This window comes from Molossus molossus, unplaced genomic scaffold (genome assembly GCF_014108415.1).
Source record: "Molossus molossus isolate mMolMol1 unplaced genomic scaffold, mMolMol1.p scaffold_m16_p_4, whole genome shotgun sequence".
NCBI lineage: Eukaryota > Metazoa > Chordata > Mammalia > Chiroptera > Molossidae > Molossus > Molossus molossus.
The window spans coordinates 36,587,956-36,605,014 of NW_023425377.1; the positions used below are offsets into that span (position 1 = coordinate 36,587,956).

General features: G+C 47.7%; 1 protein-coding gene across 1 annotated transcript in view; it reads left to right on the top strand.

Moving 5' to 3' along the window:
- Positions 1-17,059, top strand: part of SPOCK1 (SPARC (osteonectin), cwcv and kazal like domains proteoglycan 1) — a 177,293-nt gene that overhangs the window by 13,860 nt on the left and 146,374 nt on the right. Inside the window, exon 2 of the mRNA XM_036281827.1 lies at positions 5,959-6,073. Within this exon, the coding sequence (XP_036137720.1) occupies positions 5,959-6,073 (115 nt within the window). The remainder of the gene's footprint in view (positions 1-5,958; positions 6,074-17,059) is intronic.

The following is a 17,059-nucleotide window of genomic DNA, read 5'->3' on the forward strand; positions in this document are numbered from 1 at the left end:
GCTCTTAGTTTTAACACAGAAAGAAATGAGTCCTCGGGCCCTTGGTTTGGGGGGAGAGAAGAAATCTCTTTCCAGGAAGGGTATCTTTGTCAGATGCAGACCTATATCTTTTGTCCTTTTGTCCTTGTCTGTCCCCGGCCCCTCCCCACTCCTCAGGCACACATGTTCAGGCATCTTTTTCACCTAACTGTCCTGTTTAGATGCATGGCCAATAGGCCCCTTTGTTCAGCCTCAGGGAACTTGCCTCCCGCTTGATTTGAAAGCTGACAGTGGGGACAGGCATTCCACACTGTCATTCTTCTCTGATTCCCGCAGAATCCTAAGGGCAGAATCTTCTGCCTCTTATTCTGTGAGGCTCTGTCGAGTCAACTGGTAAACAAGACTCTCTGGAGTGTGTGTGTGTTGGGGGTGGTGAGATGTATGCACAGGTTACCATGGGGACAGACAAGCTGTAATACATGCTTGGGATCCTAGCTGACCGAGGTTTTAGCAGTTTAAAGCAATTTTATTGTCAGTCATCTATTAAGTCACTCCTAATGAGTCACTGGGAGTGTCTTTGCTCTTCAGATGAACTTCGGATGAGCATGATTCGGGCAGAGAGCAATCTTAAAAGCAATAAGGAGACAACAAACAGTCATTAATGTGTCAACTTTTGCAAATCAAGTGGCCTTTGTCTGAGGAAGTCTCCAGGAGTCACCAGAGTAGGCCACAAGTTGACAGGGCTGCTTTAGATGAAGTCTTTGCTTATCAGTCTTACCACGTAGGCTTGTTGCCTCCCAGAATTCTGTGCAGCTTAATGTCCCCAGGCAGAGGGAACATGGAGGTTCCTCAAAGGAGAAATTGAGCACTGGGACCTCCACCCTGACACCCTCTGTCACTTGGAGAGTGAGGGTTTACAGCATGTCTGTTCTTAGCAGAGTACCACTTTCCGCGTAAAATGTGTGTAAGGGTTCTCTCTTCCTACCCCTTCTGCCACCGAGCAGATGTCCACATCCAGCCAGCATGGGAGGGTGTGGTCACTGGATTTGGAAGCCATGGTCCCCGGAGCCCTCGTGGTTGTAAGGCCCTCCGCGACGATGCTGCCGCCTCTCCAGCCTCTCACTCGCCACCCCGCTCCAGCCTGATGAAGCGCTGCAGCTCCCACATCGCGTGCTTCCTCTCACGTCGCGAAAGGAGCTTCTTTTTATCTGGAAGGTCCTTCCTCAGTCTGTTATGGGGTTAACCCCACTTTTCCATAAATGTCAGTCTCTCCAGAAAGTAACCCAGCCCCTGGAAGGCTGCATGAGGAACCAGCCTGGCCCTCCATAACATAGAACTTACCCTCCTGTCTCTCCTGAGTTGTGAGCTCCTCGAGGACATCTTGTTCATTCTGGAGGTGCTGGCCTCTGCCTGCAAAACCCCTGCACAGAATGACGCTCTGCAAGTATTAATGGAATGAACACCAGCAGTGTCACTGTCAGGGGACTCTCAGGGACCCTTTGGGTAACACAAAAGGGAACCTCCTCTGGCCGCAGCTCTCTGGGGCGGGGCCGCTCCGCGGCTGCAACAGTCATGGCCCTTTGCCTGTGAGCTACCGGATGTGCCCAAGGACAGCGAAAGGCTTGAGTCAGCGTTTTAAAAGCAGTGTAGCTAATTAAAAATAACTCCAACTGAAAGCAAGTTCAGGGTCAATTAAAATAGCACTGCAGTACCTTAGTTGAGATCAAGCAGTGAGCTTAAACAATAAAATTAATTTTAAAAATTACACTCAACCTGTAATTAATTGGCTTTTGAATTCAGTGTTTTTCAGCCCAATAAATCTCTCTTTAATTCATTCTTGTTTTTTCCTTTGAAAAAAGTTTTTGTAATACCACATGATCTCACTTATTTATGGAATATAATGAATATCACAGTCTGAGGAACAGGGTAGACCCAGAGACATGGAAGTAGGGTACAGAATGACAACCCTCAGAAGAGGAGGAGGTGGGGGGAGGGAAGAGATAAACCACAGAACTTATATGCATGAAGGCATAACCATGGACATGAACAACAAAGCCGGGGAAGGGGAGAAGGGTGTCAATGGAGTACAAAAGGAGAAACATCTGTAACAAAAATAAAATTAAAAAAAAAAGTTTTTGTAAAAGTCACTTAAACATTATCTGGACATGTGTTATATGCCAGTTGACACCTGCTCATGGACAGGAAAGATGACAATAAGCCTGTGGGGTCTGCTCTGTGCTGGGCACATGCTGCTTAAGTCCACCAGAGTCCTCAGGTTGCTGAGATGGACGAGGGGGAGGGGACGTAGGGCTTTGCTATCTTATGGGGATCCTGAGTCCTGACACCAAGCCCCTGTTTGGGGACAGACACCTGGAGCCCAGTCTGCAGAAGTCATTAGCACCTGACAAGAAGCTTCTGGCCCTGGTCAGGGTTATCACGCAGGAACACTCAGCCCCCTCTCTCCTTACCTCTCCCCTCCTGGCCTGCAGGATTTCCCTGCACCTTGTCCCCTAAATGCCACTTACTATTCTGATGTCTTATCATCCCCTTTAAAGTGGAGCCACAGGGCCCTGTTCAGAACAGGTTCTGGGTGCCTTGCAGGAGTGTCCCTGGAGCTTTGGGACTGCTAGGAAAAGCTTACTGAGGCCGCATTTAAATGGAAAGGACACACTCCTTTTACCGTCCACGTCCCTTTTAATTCCAAGGGTTCTGTTTTTCAAAAACAAGACCAATCCTGGTGATTAAATAAACGCTGACAGCTTGAGCTTGATTTGTTACTGTTTTGTTGTTCTGTGAAGTTCATTTAAATAATTCACATACGTGTTTGAAGTATTCAGTACCCAGTAATTAATTTTTAGCGAACTTGATTTTTATATGCAAATTGTTAAGGAAGTGTGTGTAGGGAGTTAAGTAACTGATGATTTTCATTTAGTGTTTTTGGTCGGAATTTGTTTGTTTGTTTTAGTAATGCTAGCATTGAGCATCGGAGGAGGGGTGACTAATAGTATGAGCCTAAGGGTAGGGTGACAAATGGCAAGGCTGCAGGAAAAAAAATGACCAGACCACTGGTCAGTTGACTTAGTGGAGGGGTGGCTGCATTTAGAGGGAGTAGGCAGAGGGTGCCCTTGTCCAGGCTGGGCACCCCGCCTTCTGGGGAGCACTGAGGCTGTGTGTGGCATGTCGGGGCAGCCCTGTGTGGCCCAGCCAGGCAGCACCAGGCCCTGCTGCCCCTCACTTTTACCCCTGAAGACTCATTCTGCCTGGAAGGGCTCTCAGGAGCCTGGGGCACCTGGTCTGTGTCTGTCGGGAGGTGGGGCCTGCAGTCCGCCTGTGAAAGGGGACCCTAGGTGCTTCTCCTACTGCTGGCTTGTGGCAGTAAGGAGTTTGGGCTCTGGAGTCAGCCACCAGGCGTCAGACACCCTCTGCACCTCACACCGGGGACTTCGCTGGAAGACCTTTACTTGTGAAATGGGCACATTGACAGCATCGGGTGGCTGTGAGAATTTGAAACGGTAATCTCGTTAGAGGGCTGGATGTCAGAAGCACAAGGCAAGTGTTCACTATTGTCCTTGTTATTATGAAGGCTTCTTACTAACTGGGAACAAATTATAGACACACACACAAAATTAACAAACACCTAAGAGGTCTGTGCTAAGCACTTACATGTAGTACCATGTCTTTCCTAAGTACTTACATGTATTAAATCGTTTAATCCTTGTAACAACCAAAAGCAGTAGTAGGTCCTGTTATCCTGTTGAACAGAAGAGGCAGCTGAGGTACAGAACGGCTGGTAAGAAGCAGAGCCAGCATTTCGACTCAGAAACACGGGGCTGAGAGTGTTCTCGCTGTGCTTGCTGACCTCCCTGCCTTGAGATGGCACTGCCCACCGAGGCCCTCCAGGTGGCCGTGGGGACATGGCGTATTTGTGAAGTTGGCTGCAAAAGCAAAAAGATGCTCGGATTGGGCCCTAGAGCTTGTCATGGAGCGCTGCAGAGTCTGGCACCCAATACGCAGGCCAGCCTGCTAGTCCCCATCTCTGAGTTCACTCCAGTGAAAACCCCAAGGGTTGGGTGGCATCTATCAGGGAAGCCCCTCAGCTGCTACCTGTGGCCGGGGCTGCCAGTGGTCTGGTCCCAAGCTCCTTGAGATCCTCCAGTGTCGTACTGCGGCCTGTGTTTGGAAGTGTGAGAGGGGCAGAAGAGGACCAGCTTGGTCATCACTAATGTCATCTGGTATCAGTCTTCCTTGTGGGCTCCATTTGGGATGAGTCTTGGAAAGTAATCAAAGTTGGTTGAGGGACAGAGCCACCCTGAGATACACCAGCACCTGGGCTCCTTGTGTGGAAGTCCCAGGACGAGAGTTGCACCTGAAAGCCCAGCTCAGAGGACTTGAGGGCAGACCCAGAGTGCCGAGGCGGCCCTCCGCTCAGGAGCAGGAGCGCCTCTGTCCCGGGGCTCTGGTCAGCCTCTGGTCCATCTCACAGCCCGTCTCCTTCTGCTGAGCTCCAGCAGATTCCTTGGGAAGTGTGGCCCGCCAGGCGGGTCCCTGGGACCGGCCAGCACCCGGTGCGGTTGCTGACCTGCTTGGCCTGAGAGTGCCCTGGTTTCTGTTCTCAGTGCTGAAGCTGCCTCTGCAGCGGGTGCGTCCTGAGCTGTGCACAGGGCAGAGTGGCCTTTGGATGTTTGTGTTCAGGTCCCGTGCGACATTCCCAGTAGCTGTCTGAAGAAAATGGTGTTGAGACTCTGGGCCAGAGCAGGCTGAGGGATGATGACTTTGTCTGAGTGCAGGGGGATCATGAGGGCGAGGCCCATGGTGGAGGGACGACGGCATTTCTCCTGGCAAGTGTTCTGTCCCTGCTCTGGATGCCCATTTGTTTAACCAAGTGTCTTCGTGGGGAGGACACGGGAAACCTCCCCTCCCTGGCTGTGGAGAGCAGTTATGAGAGAGCTATAGCCTTACGGGCTTCAGGCTCTGGAGCTGGGAGGAGGCACGATTGCTTTTGTTGGCAGAGAATCTCGCAGGGGTGGCCACCCCAGCAGGTGGAGGGCCGTGAGCTCAGGGCCAGCTGCTCTGCCTGTTCTGCAAATGTTGCAGTAGGAACTGCTGTCCTTGGAGACCCTTTCTCCAGTGACTGGGGCGAATCATTGCCCCCTCCCATTATTCCCATGCAGAGCGCACTCATGGTCAGATGGGATGTCTTCTGATCGCCCACACATGCCTCCCTTCATTGGCATGTGCCGTCGCCCAGCCTGGGGCACCTCTTCTCTCTTTGCTTTGCAAAATTCTGCCCATCCTTCAAAATCCAGTTCACATATTAATGCTTCATTAATCCTTGCCCCAGAAATTGATCTCTGTTTTTCTCTCCAGCTCTGTTATCACTTCACATACCCATCATGGCCCTTATCTAAGTCTTCTTGCGCAATAAATATGTATGGGTGCGCTTCCCTCCCTGTCACATTGTAGCTCAGCGTGGCACAAACGGTCTCGTGCATCTGGGAGCCCTTCACTGCACTTCAGACAGACCTGTGTGTGCACAGGGTCCATGTGCACAAACTGAAGCCCCCAAAAAGGCGAAAACAAAGAACTCTGTCCTCAAGGACTTTTTATTTTACAGGAAATAAGTAAAATTAGGCACGGATAAAGTCATAAAAAGCAACAGCAGACAAAAAAACAAAAGAGGGAAAAGTAACTCCTGGGCCTGAAAGCATGTAAGATTTAAAGGGTTTTAAAAGTAATTCCTGCTGAAGATGAACTCCCCAGGCACAAAGGAGTCATGTCCTGATGCGGAGAAAAACGTGTGCAGTAGACACAGACCCCTTTCCATGTCAGTTTCATTCCCGTCTCCTCCAGCCTAAGAAAACAGCACAGAGTGCAGCACATGGTCTGTTCACTTCCCAGTTGGCTCTTCCAGTAGGAACAGAAAGTACACATTCCCTGGAGGTCCTAACTGCCCTGTTTTTGTTCTTTTCTTTGCCTCAGCCCTGGACCCATCCAAAGACCCCTGCCTGAAGGCGAAATGCAGCCCACACAAGGTGTGTGTGACCCAGGACTACCAGACTGCCCTGTGTGTCAGCCGCAAGCACCTGCTCCCCAGGTAAGACCAGAGGCGGGGCTCCAGCTGGCGGATCTGGGGGTGCCCCATCTCTGACTGGGGCGGGGGAGAGGGCGAGCAGGTGTTTGTGCTGCCACCGTTGGATATGGTATTTGGTGCCTGCATTCCTGCTGTGGTTCCCAGACACAGATTTGCAAAGGATGTCAATAGCTTACTTCCTTTCATTCAACTTTATTTGACTTGGCCCTCACCTGAGCAGAACAGAAAGTCCTTTTCTGGTCATTATTAGTACTGTCCCTCCTCCCAGAATGACCCCAGGACCCAGGAAGCCTGTAGCTAAGAACACAGGGCAGAAACTCTGGTCTCCTGGTTGCCACTGACATCCCCACCACAGTAATCCTTTGAAGTCCCCAAGGCCCAGGGAATTCCGCTTCATGCCCATACAGAATGTGGGCGTGTTTGTCTGGCTGGGTGCCCTGGTTTGGGGTGCTGCCACTTCAGGGCCAGCACACCACCATTCCTTCTGAGAACATGTCTTGCTCTTTCCTCATAGGGAAGCTTCTGATATCCTGTCTGCCCCAGCCCAGGGGAGGTCCCCCACTGTCTGCAGGGTTTTTAAAGCCTTTGCTTCTCCCCACCCACTCCCAGCATTGCCCAGCCAGTGGGCGTAGGCTTTTACAAATGACCGAACGAGCCTTTGATTCAGCCTGCTTCTGTCTTCAGTCCTGCAAGGGTGCTCAAAGCAAGAAAGCAGACACAGAAACACAGAAGGCAGGCTTTCTTTAAGACAGGGATTGGGTGAGGATGGGGGGAGAAGGATGATTTCAGTGCCTGTGCCCCCTGTCCTTGCACTGTGTGGGCAGTGGACAGGTGTGGCGACAGGGCACTGGAGCAAGACACCTACTCTGGATTCGGCCACTTGCTCTGCCATTCACCTGAGGCACAGAAGGCAGCCTTTCTGAAACTCAGTTCCCACTGAAATCTGCCTCCCTGTAACTTCTACTTGTTCATTCCAATTTGGCCCTAGAACCATTGAATGTGTCCTGTCTCATCCCTTAGCTCTTGAGGTCTCAGCAAAGCTGGTCCCTCTGACTGCTCTTCTTGGACTATGTTTTAATTTCCCTCAATCCCCTACTTGGTTTCCGCTGGTTATGCGGAGGAGCCCCGTCCTCTGAGAGCAAGGTGCCTCCGCCCCTCTGCCTCCCCACACGGTACCTGCAGCACAGACCTAGCTCTGCGCTCACCTGAAAACATTCCTGGCACTGTGAGCGTTGTCTCTGTGGGACTGAGAGGCAAGGTATTGTAATCTGGTTGAGTTTGCTTTGCTGTTCCCTCAGACAGGAATACTCTTCCTGGAGGTAAAGAAAGATCTCACCCCCAAAACCGTAGCATGTGCCCGGCATTGTGCTCAGCACCCGAGTTCTTGAATTCTCCCAGCTGTGTTGCCTAGTTGGTGTTTATTTTTGTCTCTACTCTAACAACGAGAGAACTGAGGCAGAGAGAGGCATTCGTGATTGGCTTGTGTCTTTAGGGCGCAGCAGCCGTGATGCAAGCCCAGGGCTGTCGGCTACAATGCTGATGTTTCCATCACTGCTACTGCTGCCCTCTCCACTCGGCCTGACCTCGTCTCCATTCACTCGTTGTCCTTCCACAGAAGGGCCTCGGTCCCCAGTGCGCCTGCAGGTTCATGTCTGGACTGAGGCTAGAGAGGTCGGCAAGAGACCCTATTTCCACCCTCCAGGAAAATCAGGTTCACTGTGGACTGGGTTGTACAAAATACATTTTTGATATTAGAAATTCCTTTTAAGGCATGCTTACTCTGAGAAAACTATCCTAGAGTCTCCTGTCACACTTGATCTTGAGGAAGGAGGATATGGCCTCTTGGGCTGCAAATACCCAAATATCCTTTGGGATAGTGTTCTGGGTTGTTCAGCCATCTGGGTGTGTGTGTGTGTGTGTGTGTGTGTGTGTGTGTGTAATCTGGAGAGTCCATTGCCTGTTTCCTCCTAGAATAGAGCCCTTTCTGGAAGTGCCAGATATGAGATCTTTAGTTTTAAACTCAAACCTGCTTGAGACTGAGATAGCCATCTCATTGATATGCAGGCATATCCAGGTGTAAATAGTGTTTTCCTGGGCCAGCCATGGTTCTGTTTCGGAAGCACCAACACATTTTTGCTGTGTTGAAGTGTAATCCTCACCTCCCACATCTGGTGACCATAAGATTGCAGTGTCTAAAGCATAGATTTGGGAACGAGACCAATCCGGGCTCCGTTCCAAGGTTAGCTGCTTCCTAGCCTTGTAACCTTGGCTAATTACTTTACCTTTCTGAATCTGTGCTTTCACATTTGTAAAATGGGTTTAATGAAAGTATTTATTCTTTTCTATTTGCTGGAATACATCCTCTAGTAATTCTTGCAGAGAGTATTTATGGGTAGTAAATTTTACTAATCTTTGCATAGGGTATTTTGTGTGTATGTTTGGGAGTTCGATAAGATAAAGGTATATAATGACACCTTTGTTGTCACATAATGACAGCTATCTTCCAATTACTAAAACAGTTATGGTAATAGTTCTTATTGGCTGATTCATTCTGGAAGGTCAGCCAGCAAACCTCAGAGTCGCACACTCCTGAACAGAAGGGGCTCACCCCCAGTGCCTTGCGCCCTTGCAGGCCCTGCCTGGGAAGCCTGGGAGGTTTAGCGTGAGGATTCCAGCTCATTTCTGCCGCCCCTGTTGTGATTCACAGCAGATAAGGACTAAGAAGATGACTACATTTCCAATAACATTGTCTATTTATCAGAAAAACAACCCAAAGAAGAGTCTGATTAAGGAGACATGCCAATCCCTTCTTAGGATTTGGGAGGTGGCCTGAACCAAGAGGCCCTGCAATGGTATTGCCTGTGGTTCTGGGTCCAGCCTCCCTCTCTCCCTCTCAGAGCCTGAATTGCTGGGCCCACTGTATTAGCCGTGTGCATGCCTCTCCTTAGGGTCTTGGACACCTGCCCAGATGAAACATCTGTCTTTCCACATTATACTTCAGGGGCCCCCTCTGACCGTGGGAACCATGTTGACAACGCTATATATTCATCAATCAGGGAAGTAATCTCTCTGTGAAACATCTGTAGGCAATTCCATCAGCCAATCTGGCGTCTGCAGCAGCTCAAGAGGCAAATCCCGCCGCCAGACAGGCAGGAATGGGCACACACGGAGGGGCGCTGGACCAGCCTTGGGCTGAGTATAGGCTGCAGACTTGGGCTGTCTTCACAAGCAGACTGAGATGGAAGGACAGTGAGCACATTTGCAACAGAATTTCATTAGCTTTCCTTGCTGGCAGAGGTGGAGTGAGTGGAGAAGCTAGTGGTTTGATACACAGGTCTGGGACTGCAGAGTTCAGGGCAAGCAGTTTCGGGGGGGAGCAAGCTGGGCAACCAGCCCTTCAGCTCCTGGAATTCCCTTTATCAGGGTTGTGTTTGGGTTTGTATTTGGTTTCTTCTGGAGCAGTGGTTCTCAACCTTCCTAATGCCGCGACTCTTTAACACAGTTCCTCATGTTGTGGTGACCCCCGCCAACCATACAATTATTTTCATTGCTACTTCATAACTGTTATTTTGCTACTGTTATGTCTTAGGCGACCCCTGTGAAAGGGTCGTTCGACCCCCAAAGGGGTTGTGACCCATAGGTTGAGAACAGCTGTTCTAGAGGCTTCAGCTAAACTCACATTCTCTTTGGAGAATTTTATTTATTTATTTATTTATTTATTGCAAATTTTGTATTTCATTTCTTCCTGCTATTAAGCTTGGGAAAAGGGCAATTCCTGGTAGTGTGTTCTCCAAAGGGGCCATTTATGCTTTTAAGAACATTGTGAAGGGAGCTTGGAATCAAGAAGCCTGTTAAGTGACTTTTTCCTGTTGTTCTTTTACAATATTGCAATTATTTTTTATAATGATAGGTGATACTTATTATGGAAAACATAGAAAAGTAAAAAGCAACAAGAAATAGGCAATGGCCATATAATCTTAAAATAGGAATTAAGATATTTCAACATATTTTCTTCCATTCATAGGCTTTGTCCATTGGTTTGGTTTTGTCAAAACTTGGTTATCAAGTAGTGCCGATACTGTATATTAAAATTGGTATTGGGACCTCTTCAGTTAATATTTATGAATGAGTATTTTTATGATTCTATAAACTATATATATATATGTATATATATATATATATATGAAATGATTATGTAGTATACTGTAAAAAAAAAAATAACTTGAAATGGATTGTAAATATAAGAGCCAAGACTATAAAACTTTAGAAAAAAACAAGAGTAGTAACCTTGGATTTGACAAAGATTTCTTAAATAAGACAAAAAAAAAAGAACTATAAATGTCAAAATAAAGATAAAATCAACAAATTGGATGTCATCAAATTAAAAACATTGATCCTCAAAAGACACTGCTATGAAAATAGAAAGACAAGCCACATTGGGAGAAAATATTTGCAAAACGTATGTCCAGCCAAAGGTTTGTACCTAGAGCATGCAATGAAAGCTTAGGTCCACACACAGGCTCACTCCTGAGTGTCCCAGCAGCTCTATTTGCTATGACAAAAAGCTGGAAACAACCCAGAATCCATCAGCAGATGAATGGATGAAACAAATGTCGTCTACCTGTTATAATGGAACACTACTCAGCAACAAAAATATATAGGCTATTGATACAGCATGAATGAATTTCATAATAAGTATGCTGTGTGAAAGAAGACAGACCAATTTTTAAAAAGAGTATATGTTATATGATGTCCATTTACAAGACATCCTAGAGAAGGCAAGCTAATCTATGGTGACAGGAAGCCTGTCATTGGTTGTCTGGGGGAGCAGGTTCACGAGGTACCTGAGCATTCTCTGAGTCTTGATAGCAGAAAATGGATCCTTAGGGATACAGTTAAATCAAACTCTGGTCTTAGATGCCAAAGATCCCACTGGCAAATGGGTTTGTTTGGGGAAGAAGGGTTTTTAACATAGCCACATGTTATTCTTACTGACTTAGGTTTTTTAAAAATTTGCTTAGGCTTCTTAAACAAAATGTCCTTGCAAGGGACAGAGAGGTGGACAGAAAGTCATACAGCCTGCAGAGGGCTCTGCTCTCAGGGATTTGCTGCCAGGCAGGATGGCTAGGTCTGATTTATTGTTCTGGTGCGCAAGCGATGGGGGTAGGGGGGACTTCTCCCTACAGAGCGCTAGACATTGATTTTACCTCCCTGTTGCCATTGATTTTTATTTGGAGAATAGAAAATTAAAGCATTTGTTGTAAGCCTTCCAGATAAGCTATATTCTCAAATTCTGCAAGTGTATCGTGAATGGGAGGAAAGGATGTCAGGATGGGACTTTTCTATATCTGAGCGTACCCTCAAAAGCCTACAGGGAACAGTGGGAACTGACCTGTTTTTAAATAAAAAGCCTACGTCTCAATGGGCTAGGCCTCTCTCTCTAACAGAATGGCTCTGTATCTCCACTTCCTAATTATCCGGAATAACAATGAAATCTCCACACCAGCAAAGAATTCAGATTCACCGGAGGCTGGTGGTATGGTAGACCAATCTGAGCCCTTTCCGTCTTTTATGTGAACTCAAAAAAAAGAATCAAAGTGTTTGAGGTCAGAGAGAAGTACATCACAGACTGTGCCTCCCATACCAGACTCTCAGAAGATATTTGAAAGGATGATGGTTATTTCATCTCAGTTTTGTTTTACAACAGAGCACTACCTCCTGCTCTGCGGGTTGTGAGCAGGTTGAGTGTGCATACACATATTTGTCTCAGTTTGGAGGACACGTGGCCGCACGGAAGGCAGGTGGTTCCTAGGTGCCCGCGCGGCTTTCTGGTGCTCGCAGCTCAGGGCGTTGGTCATCACCTCCAGGGGGTCATGCCTACATCCCCTAGTAGGACTGTATTTTTTTTAAATTGATGATTACTTTACCAAAAAAAGTTTTTTATTGATTTTCTTAGAGAGAGAGGAAGGGGGAGAGAGAGAGAGAAACATCGATCAGCTGTCTCCTGTACGCCCCCTACTTGCAATCGAGCTGCCCCTGCCCTTACTGGGAATCAAACCCAGACCTCTCAGTCCATGGCGCGCCACTCTAGTAGGATTTTATATTTCTGTAGCTCAGACCCTTCCTCCAAGGGGCTGGGCATTGTCTATGTCCTGTTTTCTTTTGTGTGTGTTTTTTAATCCTCACCCGAGGATGTTTTCTGCATTTATCTTCAGACAGAACAGGAGGGAGAGACAGGGGAAGAGAGAGAGAAACATCGAAGTGAGAGAGACACATCGACTGGCTGCCACCCTCATGACCCCAACCGGGGCCAGGGACAAACTGCAACCGAGGTACGCGTGCCCTAAGTGGGAACCAGTCCATGGACCGACGCTCTAACCTCTGAACCAAACCGGCCAGGGCTTGTGTCCTGTTTTAACCTCGGGGAAATCTACCTTTGCAGTGCTCTGGGTCTGAGTGCTAATGAGGGCTTGGTGCTATTTCTAGGCTGTGTGTGGAAGTTGAGTGTGGGGTGCGAGCCCACTTTTCACCTTTATAAATGGAAAAATCATCACTGTGGTCTGTTTCACAAATACCTGCCACTGGGCACTGCGGAAAGTAAAGGGAGAGTAGTTGATTCAAGAGATGCCACTTACTGACCACCTACTGTGGGAGGCACACATGGCAGGAAGAATCTGGTTGACTTCTCACAAGAGTCTGTTAGATCTGTATTATGATCCCCATTTTTCAGATGAGGCCATTGAGGTTTTGAAAATATTCCCTTGATTGCACAGGGCCAGTAAGGGGCAGATCTGGAACCAGAATGGAGGGAGTCACACAGCCTCCTCTGCTTTGGGAGGCATGGGTGTGAGCGCTCTCTGGCTACTTTAATTTTCCCTGCTGTGCTGAAGCCCACCAGGCACCTGGCAGTCCGCCCCTGGTCTAGAGGTGCCACTGCACACAGGCCGGGGCCCTTCCCACCCAGCTCCTGCTCCTGACAGAACAATTGGTGGGGGCCTGGGTATTATACCTATTTCCTCCTTTCTGTGCCCAAAGCAATAATTCTGGGTTCATTATTCCACTTTGAGGGATTTTTTAGAAAGCAATCATTTAAACCACATGTCACTGAAACACAGAGATATTTAATTACTTAACTGCAGCTTTATGCTTTTTTAAAAAACGACAGAAGTGGTGTCTGCCTCTGCCTGTGAGGACCCAGCCGCTGCTGGCGCCTTCAAGAAGCAGGATTTCTTCACTCAAGCAAGTGATTTTCTCTGTTCCTTTGTTTCTAAAACTGAGGGTATTGATTAGAGAATCTTGATGACAAGAGCAGCAGAGAGTAAAAAGCAATTCATAATGGAGATGGGAATGATTGTGTGGAATTTTAGTCCCTTGGAGCAGGAGGGACAGATATCCAGATCTTATATTGTGGGAAGTTTTTTTTTTTTAAATCTCTGTTGTTGAATGTATTACAGATGTTCCTCATTTTTCCCCCATTGACCCCCTCCTCCCCCCTCCTGCCCCCCTCCTGTCTTTTCCCAAACTGTTATGTGTGTCCATTGGTTATGCATATAAGTTCTTTGGTTTATTTCTTCACACCCTCCAATCCCTTTCCCTTTGAGGTATGTCAGTCTAGCAATGAATTTGTACTTCTTAATCCTTTCATCTTTTTCACCCATTCTCCCAACCCCCCTCCCATCTGGCAGCCAACACAATGTTCTCTGTATCTATGAGAATGTTTCTGTTCTGCCTGTGCATTTTGTTTGTAGATTCCATTGTCGATAGATATGTATTTATTACCATTTTGTTTGTTCATATATTTTATCTTTTGCTTCAAAAAGACCCTTCATCATTTCATATAATAACGGTTTGGTGGTGATGAACTCCTTTAACTTTTTCTTGTCTGGGAAAGTATGTATACGGCCATCGATTCTAAATGACAGCTTTTCAGGATAGAGTAATCTTGGTTGTAGGTTCTTGCTTTTCATCACTCTGAATATTTCTTGCCACTAACTTCTGGCCTGCAAAGTTTCTTTTGAGAAATCAGCTGACAGTCTTATGGGAACTCGCTTGTAGGTAACTAGCTGCCTTTCTCTTGCTGCTTTTAAGATTCTGTCTTTGCCTTGAACCTTTTGCATTTTGATAATGTGTCTTGGTGTGGGCCTCTTGGAGTTCATCTTGTTTGGGACTCTCTATGCTTCCTGGACTTGTATGTCTGTTTCCTTCACCAAGTTAGGGAAGTTTTCTGCCATTATTGTTTCAAATAGGTTTTCGATTTCTTGTTCTCTCTCTTCTCCTTCTGGCACCCCCAAGATGAGAATGTTGGTACACTTGAAGTTGTCCCAGAGGCTCCTTACACTCTCCTCATTTTTTTGGCTTCTTTTTTCTTTTTGCTGTTCTGATTGTGTGTTTTTTGCTTCCTTATATTCCAAATCAATGGTTTGCTTCTTGGCTTTACCTACTCTACTATTGAATCTGTGTCAATTATTCTTTATTTCAGTTAGTGCCTCTTTCACTTCTGACTGTGCATCTTTCATTTCTGACTGGTCCTTTTTTATGCTCTTGAGGCCTTCACTAAGTTCACTGAGGTTCTCACTGAGTTCATTGAGCATCCTTACAAGCAGTATTTTGAGCTCAGCATCTGTTAGGTTGCTTATCTCCATTTCACTTAGTTCTTTTCCTGGGGTTTTGTTCTCTTCTTTCATTTGGGACTTGTTTCTTTGTCTCTGCATTTTGGCTTCCTCCCTGTGTTTGTTTCTGTGTATTACTTCACAAGAGGTATGGGGCTATCTGAGACCAGATGCTGCTTGTTTGAAAGAATTTAGGAAAACCTGAAGCAGGATCCAAGACAGGCCAATCTTATGGTTAAGCAACTGGCAACAGCTTGGGTGGGCCTGAAAGTTGAGTGGGGTGGGGCCTCAGGGAATCACCAGGGTTGGACAACCAAGGTGAGCCAGGTAGCTGGAGTCCCAGATATGGTGGCTGTCTGCCGCCCCAGGGAAGGCTCACCAAAGGAACAAAGGCCGCTGACAGCACATTTGTCTCAGAGAAAGGCCCCTCTCCAGCCCTCAACTTCAATGCCAAACAGCTCAGTTCTTCCCTGTATGTCTTTGGTGCCCCTCGAGCTGCCTGGGGCTCCAGCCACCTCAGCCTCCCTGAGCCTTAGTTCCCACTGGTTTTTCCAGCCAGAAGTTATGGGGACTTCTCTTCCTGGCACTGGAACCCTGAGTGGGCTGCCTGCTGTGGGACAGGGACCCCTCCGTCCTCAGGGAGGCCCTCCCCAGCCGAGGTGTCCTCCTGATTTTTATCTGCCACATGTGGGTGTGGGACCAGCCCCTCCACCTCCGCCCCTCCTACCAGTCTCGATGTGGCTGCCTCTTTAATTCCGTAGTTGTAGGACTTCCATTCATCTTGATTTCAGGTGGTTTTGAAATGATGGTTGTTCTGTAGTTTAGTTGTAACTTTGATGTTGTTGTGGGAGGACGTGATACCACATTTTCCTACACCACCATCTTGACCGGAAGTTACTGTGGGAGTTTCATACATACATTAAAAAATATATTAAAATCATGACTGCCGGTATAATTTACCAGACCCACATGTTGCCCTGCCTTGTTTTTCTTTTCCTTTTTTTAAGCAAACAAACAAAACAAAAACAGACAAGGTCTCCCAGTAAGTCTAATGGCCTTCTGCCTGGCTGGGCAGTTTCTGGGTGTGGCTTGCAAGGACCAGAGCCTTCCCGGCTGCTGAAGCAGTCCCCCACCAGAGGGGGTTCCCATTTCCAAAGGACCCCGAAGGACCATTGTCTTTTTTGAGCCATGTTCTGTCTGTAGGAGGTTGAGTTGGATTATGGTGGAATTCCCAGAATGTGCGTGTACCCAGAGGCCAAGGTGCTGGGGAGCCAGAAAACCAAGTGCCTGTGGAGTGGAGAATGGCTTTTTCCGGGGCCTGAGTTAACAGCACTCTGATTTCCTCCCTGATCTCCGTGGGAAAGCATTAAGTGCGTGGCCTGCCCTGTGGTTCTGCCCAGGGGGCAGGGCTGCTGCTGTGCTGTGCACAGGTGTCTTGCATTAAGGAATGCAAGAGTTGCCTATTTAGGCATCTGATTTCAGTGGAGTAGAAAGTGGAGGTTGAGGTGGGCGTGCCAGTTTTGAAGAGATAATCACTACGTGTGATTTCCACCAGGGCTTGGGGCAAGCTGGGTAGCACACAGGTGTGAGTCCTTACATTAGCACATCCATTCCTAAGCAGGAAGAAATAGACGTGCTCAAGCCTCCCTGCAGCTTACTCACATCGGGTACCTACACCTTTTACCGCATCCAGGTGTCCAGGTTGGAGCGAGGCCATGTGACTGCTCACAGACCACAGCATCTTTACAAAAGTGACCAGATTGCATTTTCCCTCTTCCAATGACTGCTGTTTACTTTTTCGAAACTTTTTTCCTTGATCTTTATTGTTAATACATCTACTGCGGCCTGCTTGTGGCTCTGCCTAAACTCATTCAAATCCCAACACTCAGAGTTTCCATTTAGACATTTTATATCCAGTTAACTCAACCAACGAATCATGAAAGACATTCTTTATGGGCATCGGGCACCACAGTAGGGACCATTGGGGCACTGACCAGGCGGGTTCTGCGGCCAGAAAATGGACTCAGGGTGATTTATATGGACATCCAAGGATATCTTTTGAGTACTTTTGTTTTAAATGGAATGTTCTCAAGCTAAAGTCCCACCTTTAATGCTCCTCATGAAGAAGCGGTCAGAGGGCAAGGCCTGCCATGCTCAGAGGGACAGCGGAGATGGAAGTTGATTAGTTTGGGGGCCTTGGTACCTTTCCAAGGCAGGCTCCTAAGTGATGCTTCATGGGCACACACTGAATGGCTGTGACTCTGTGAGGAGGAGTGCTCCTGCCGCCCAGGTGCTGGTGTGTCCTGCTGCCCCTGCAGTGCAAGGCCGGCCCAACACCCCTGGCGAGGAGGAATTCCCAAGTGAAAGCAAGGGGCCGAGC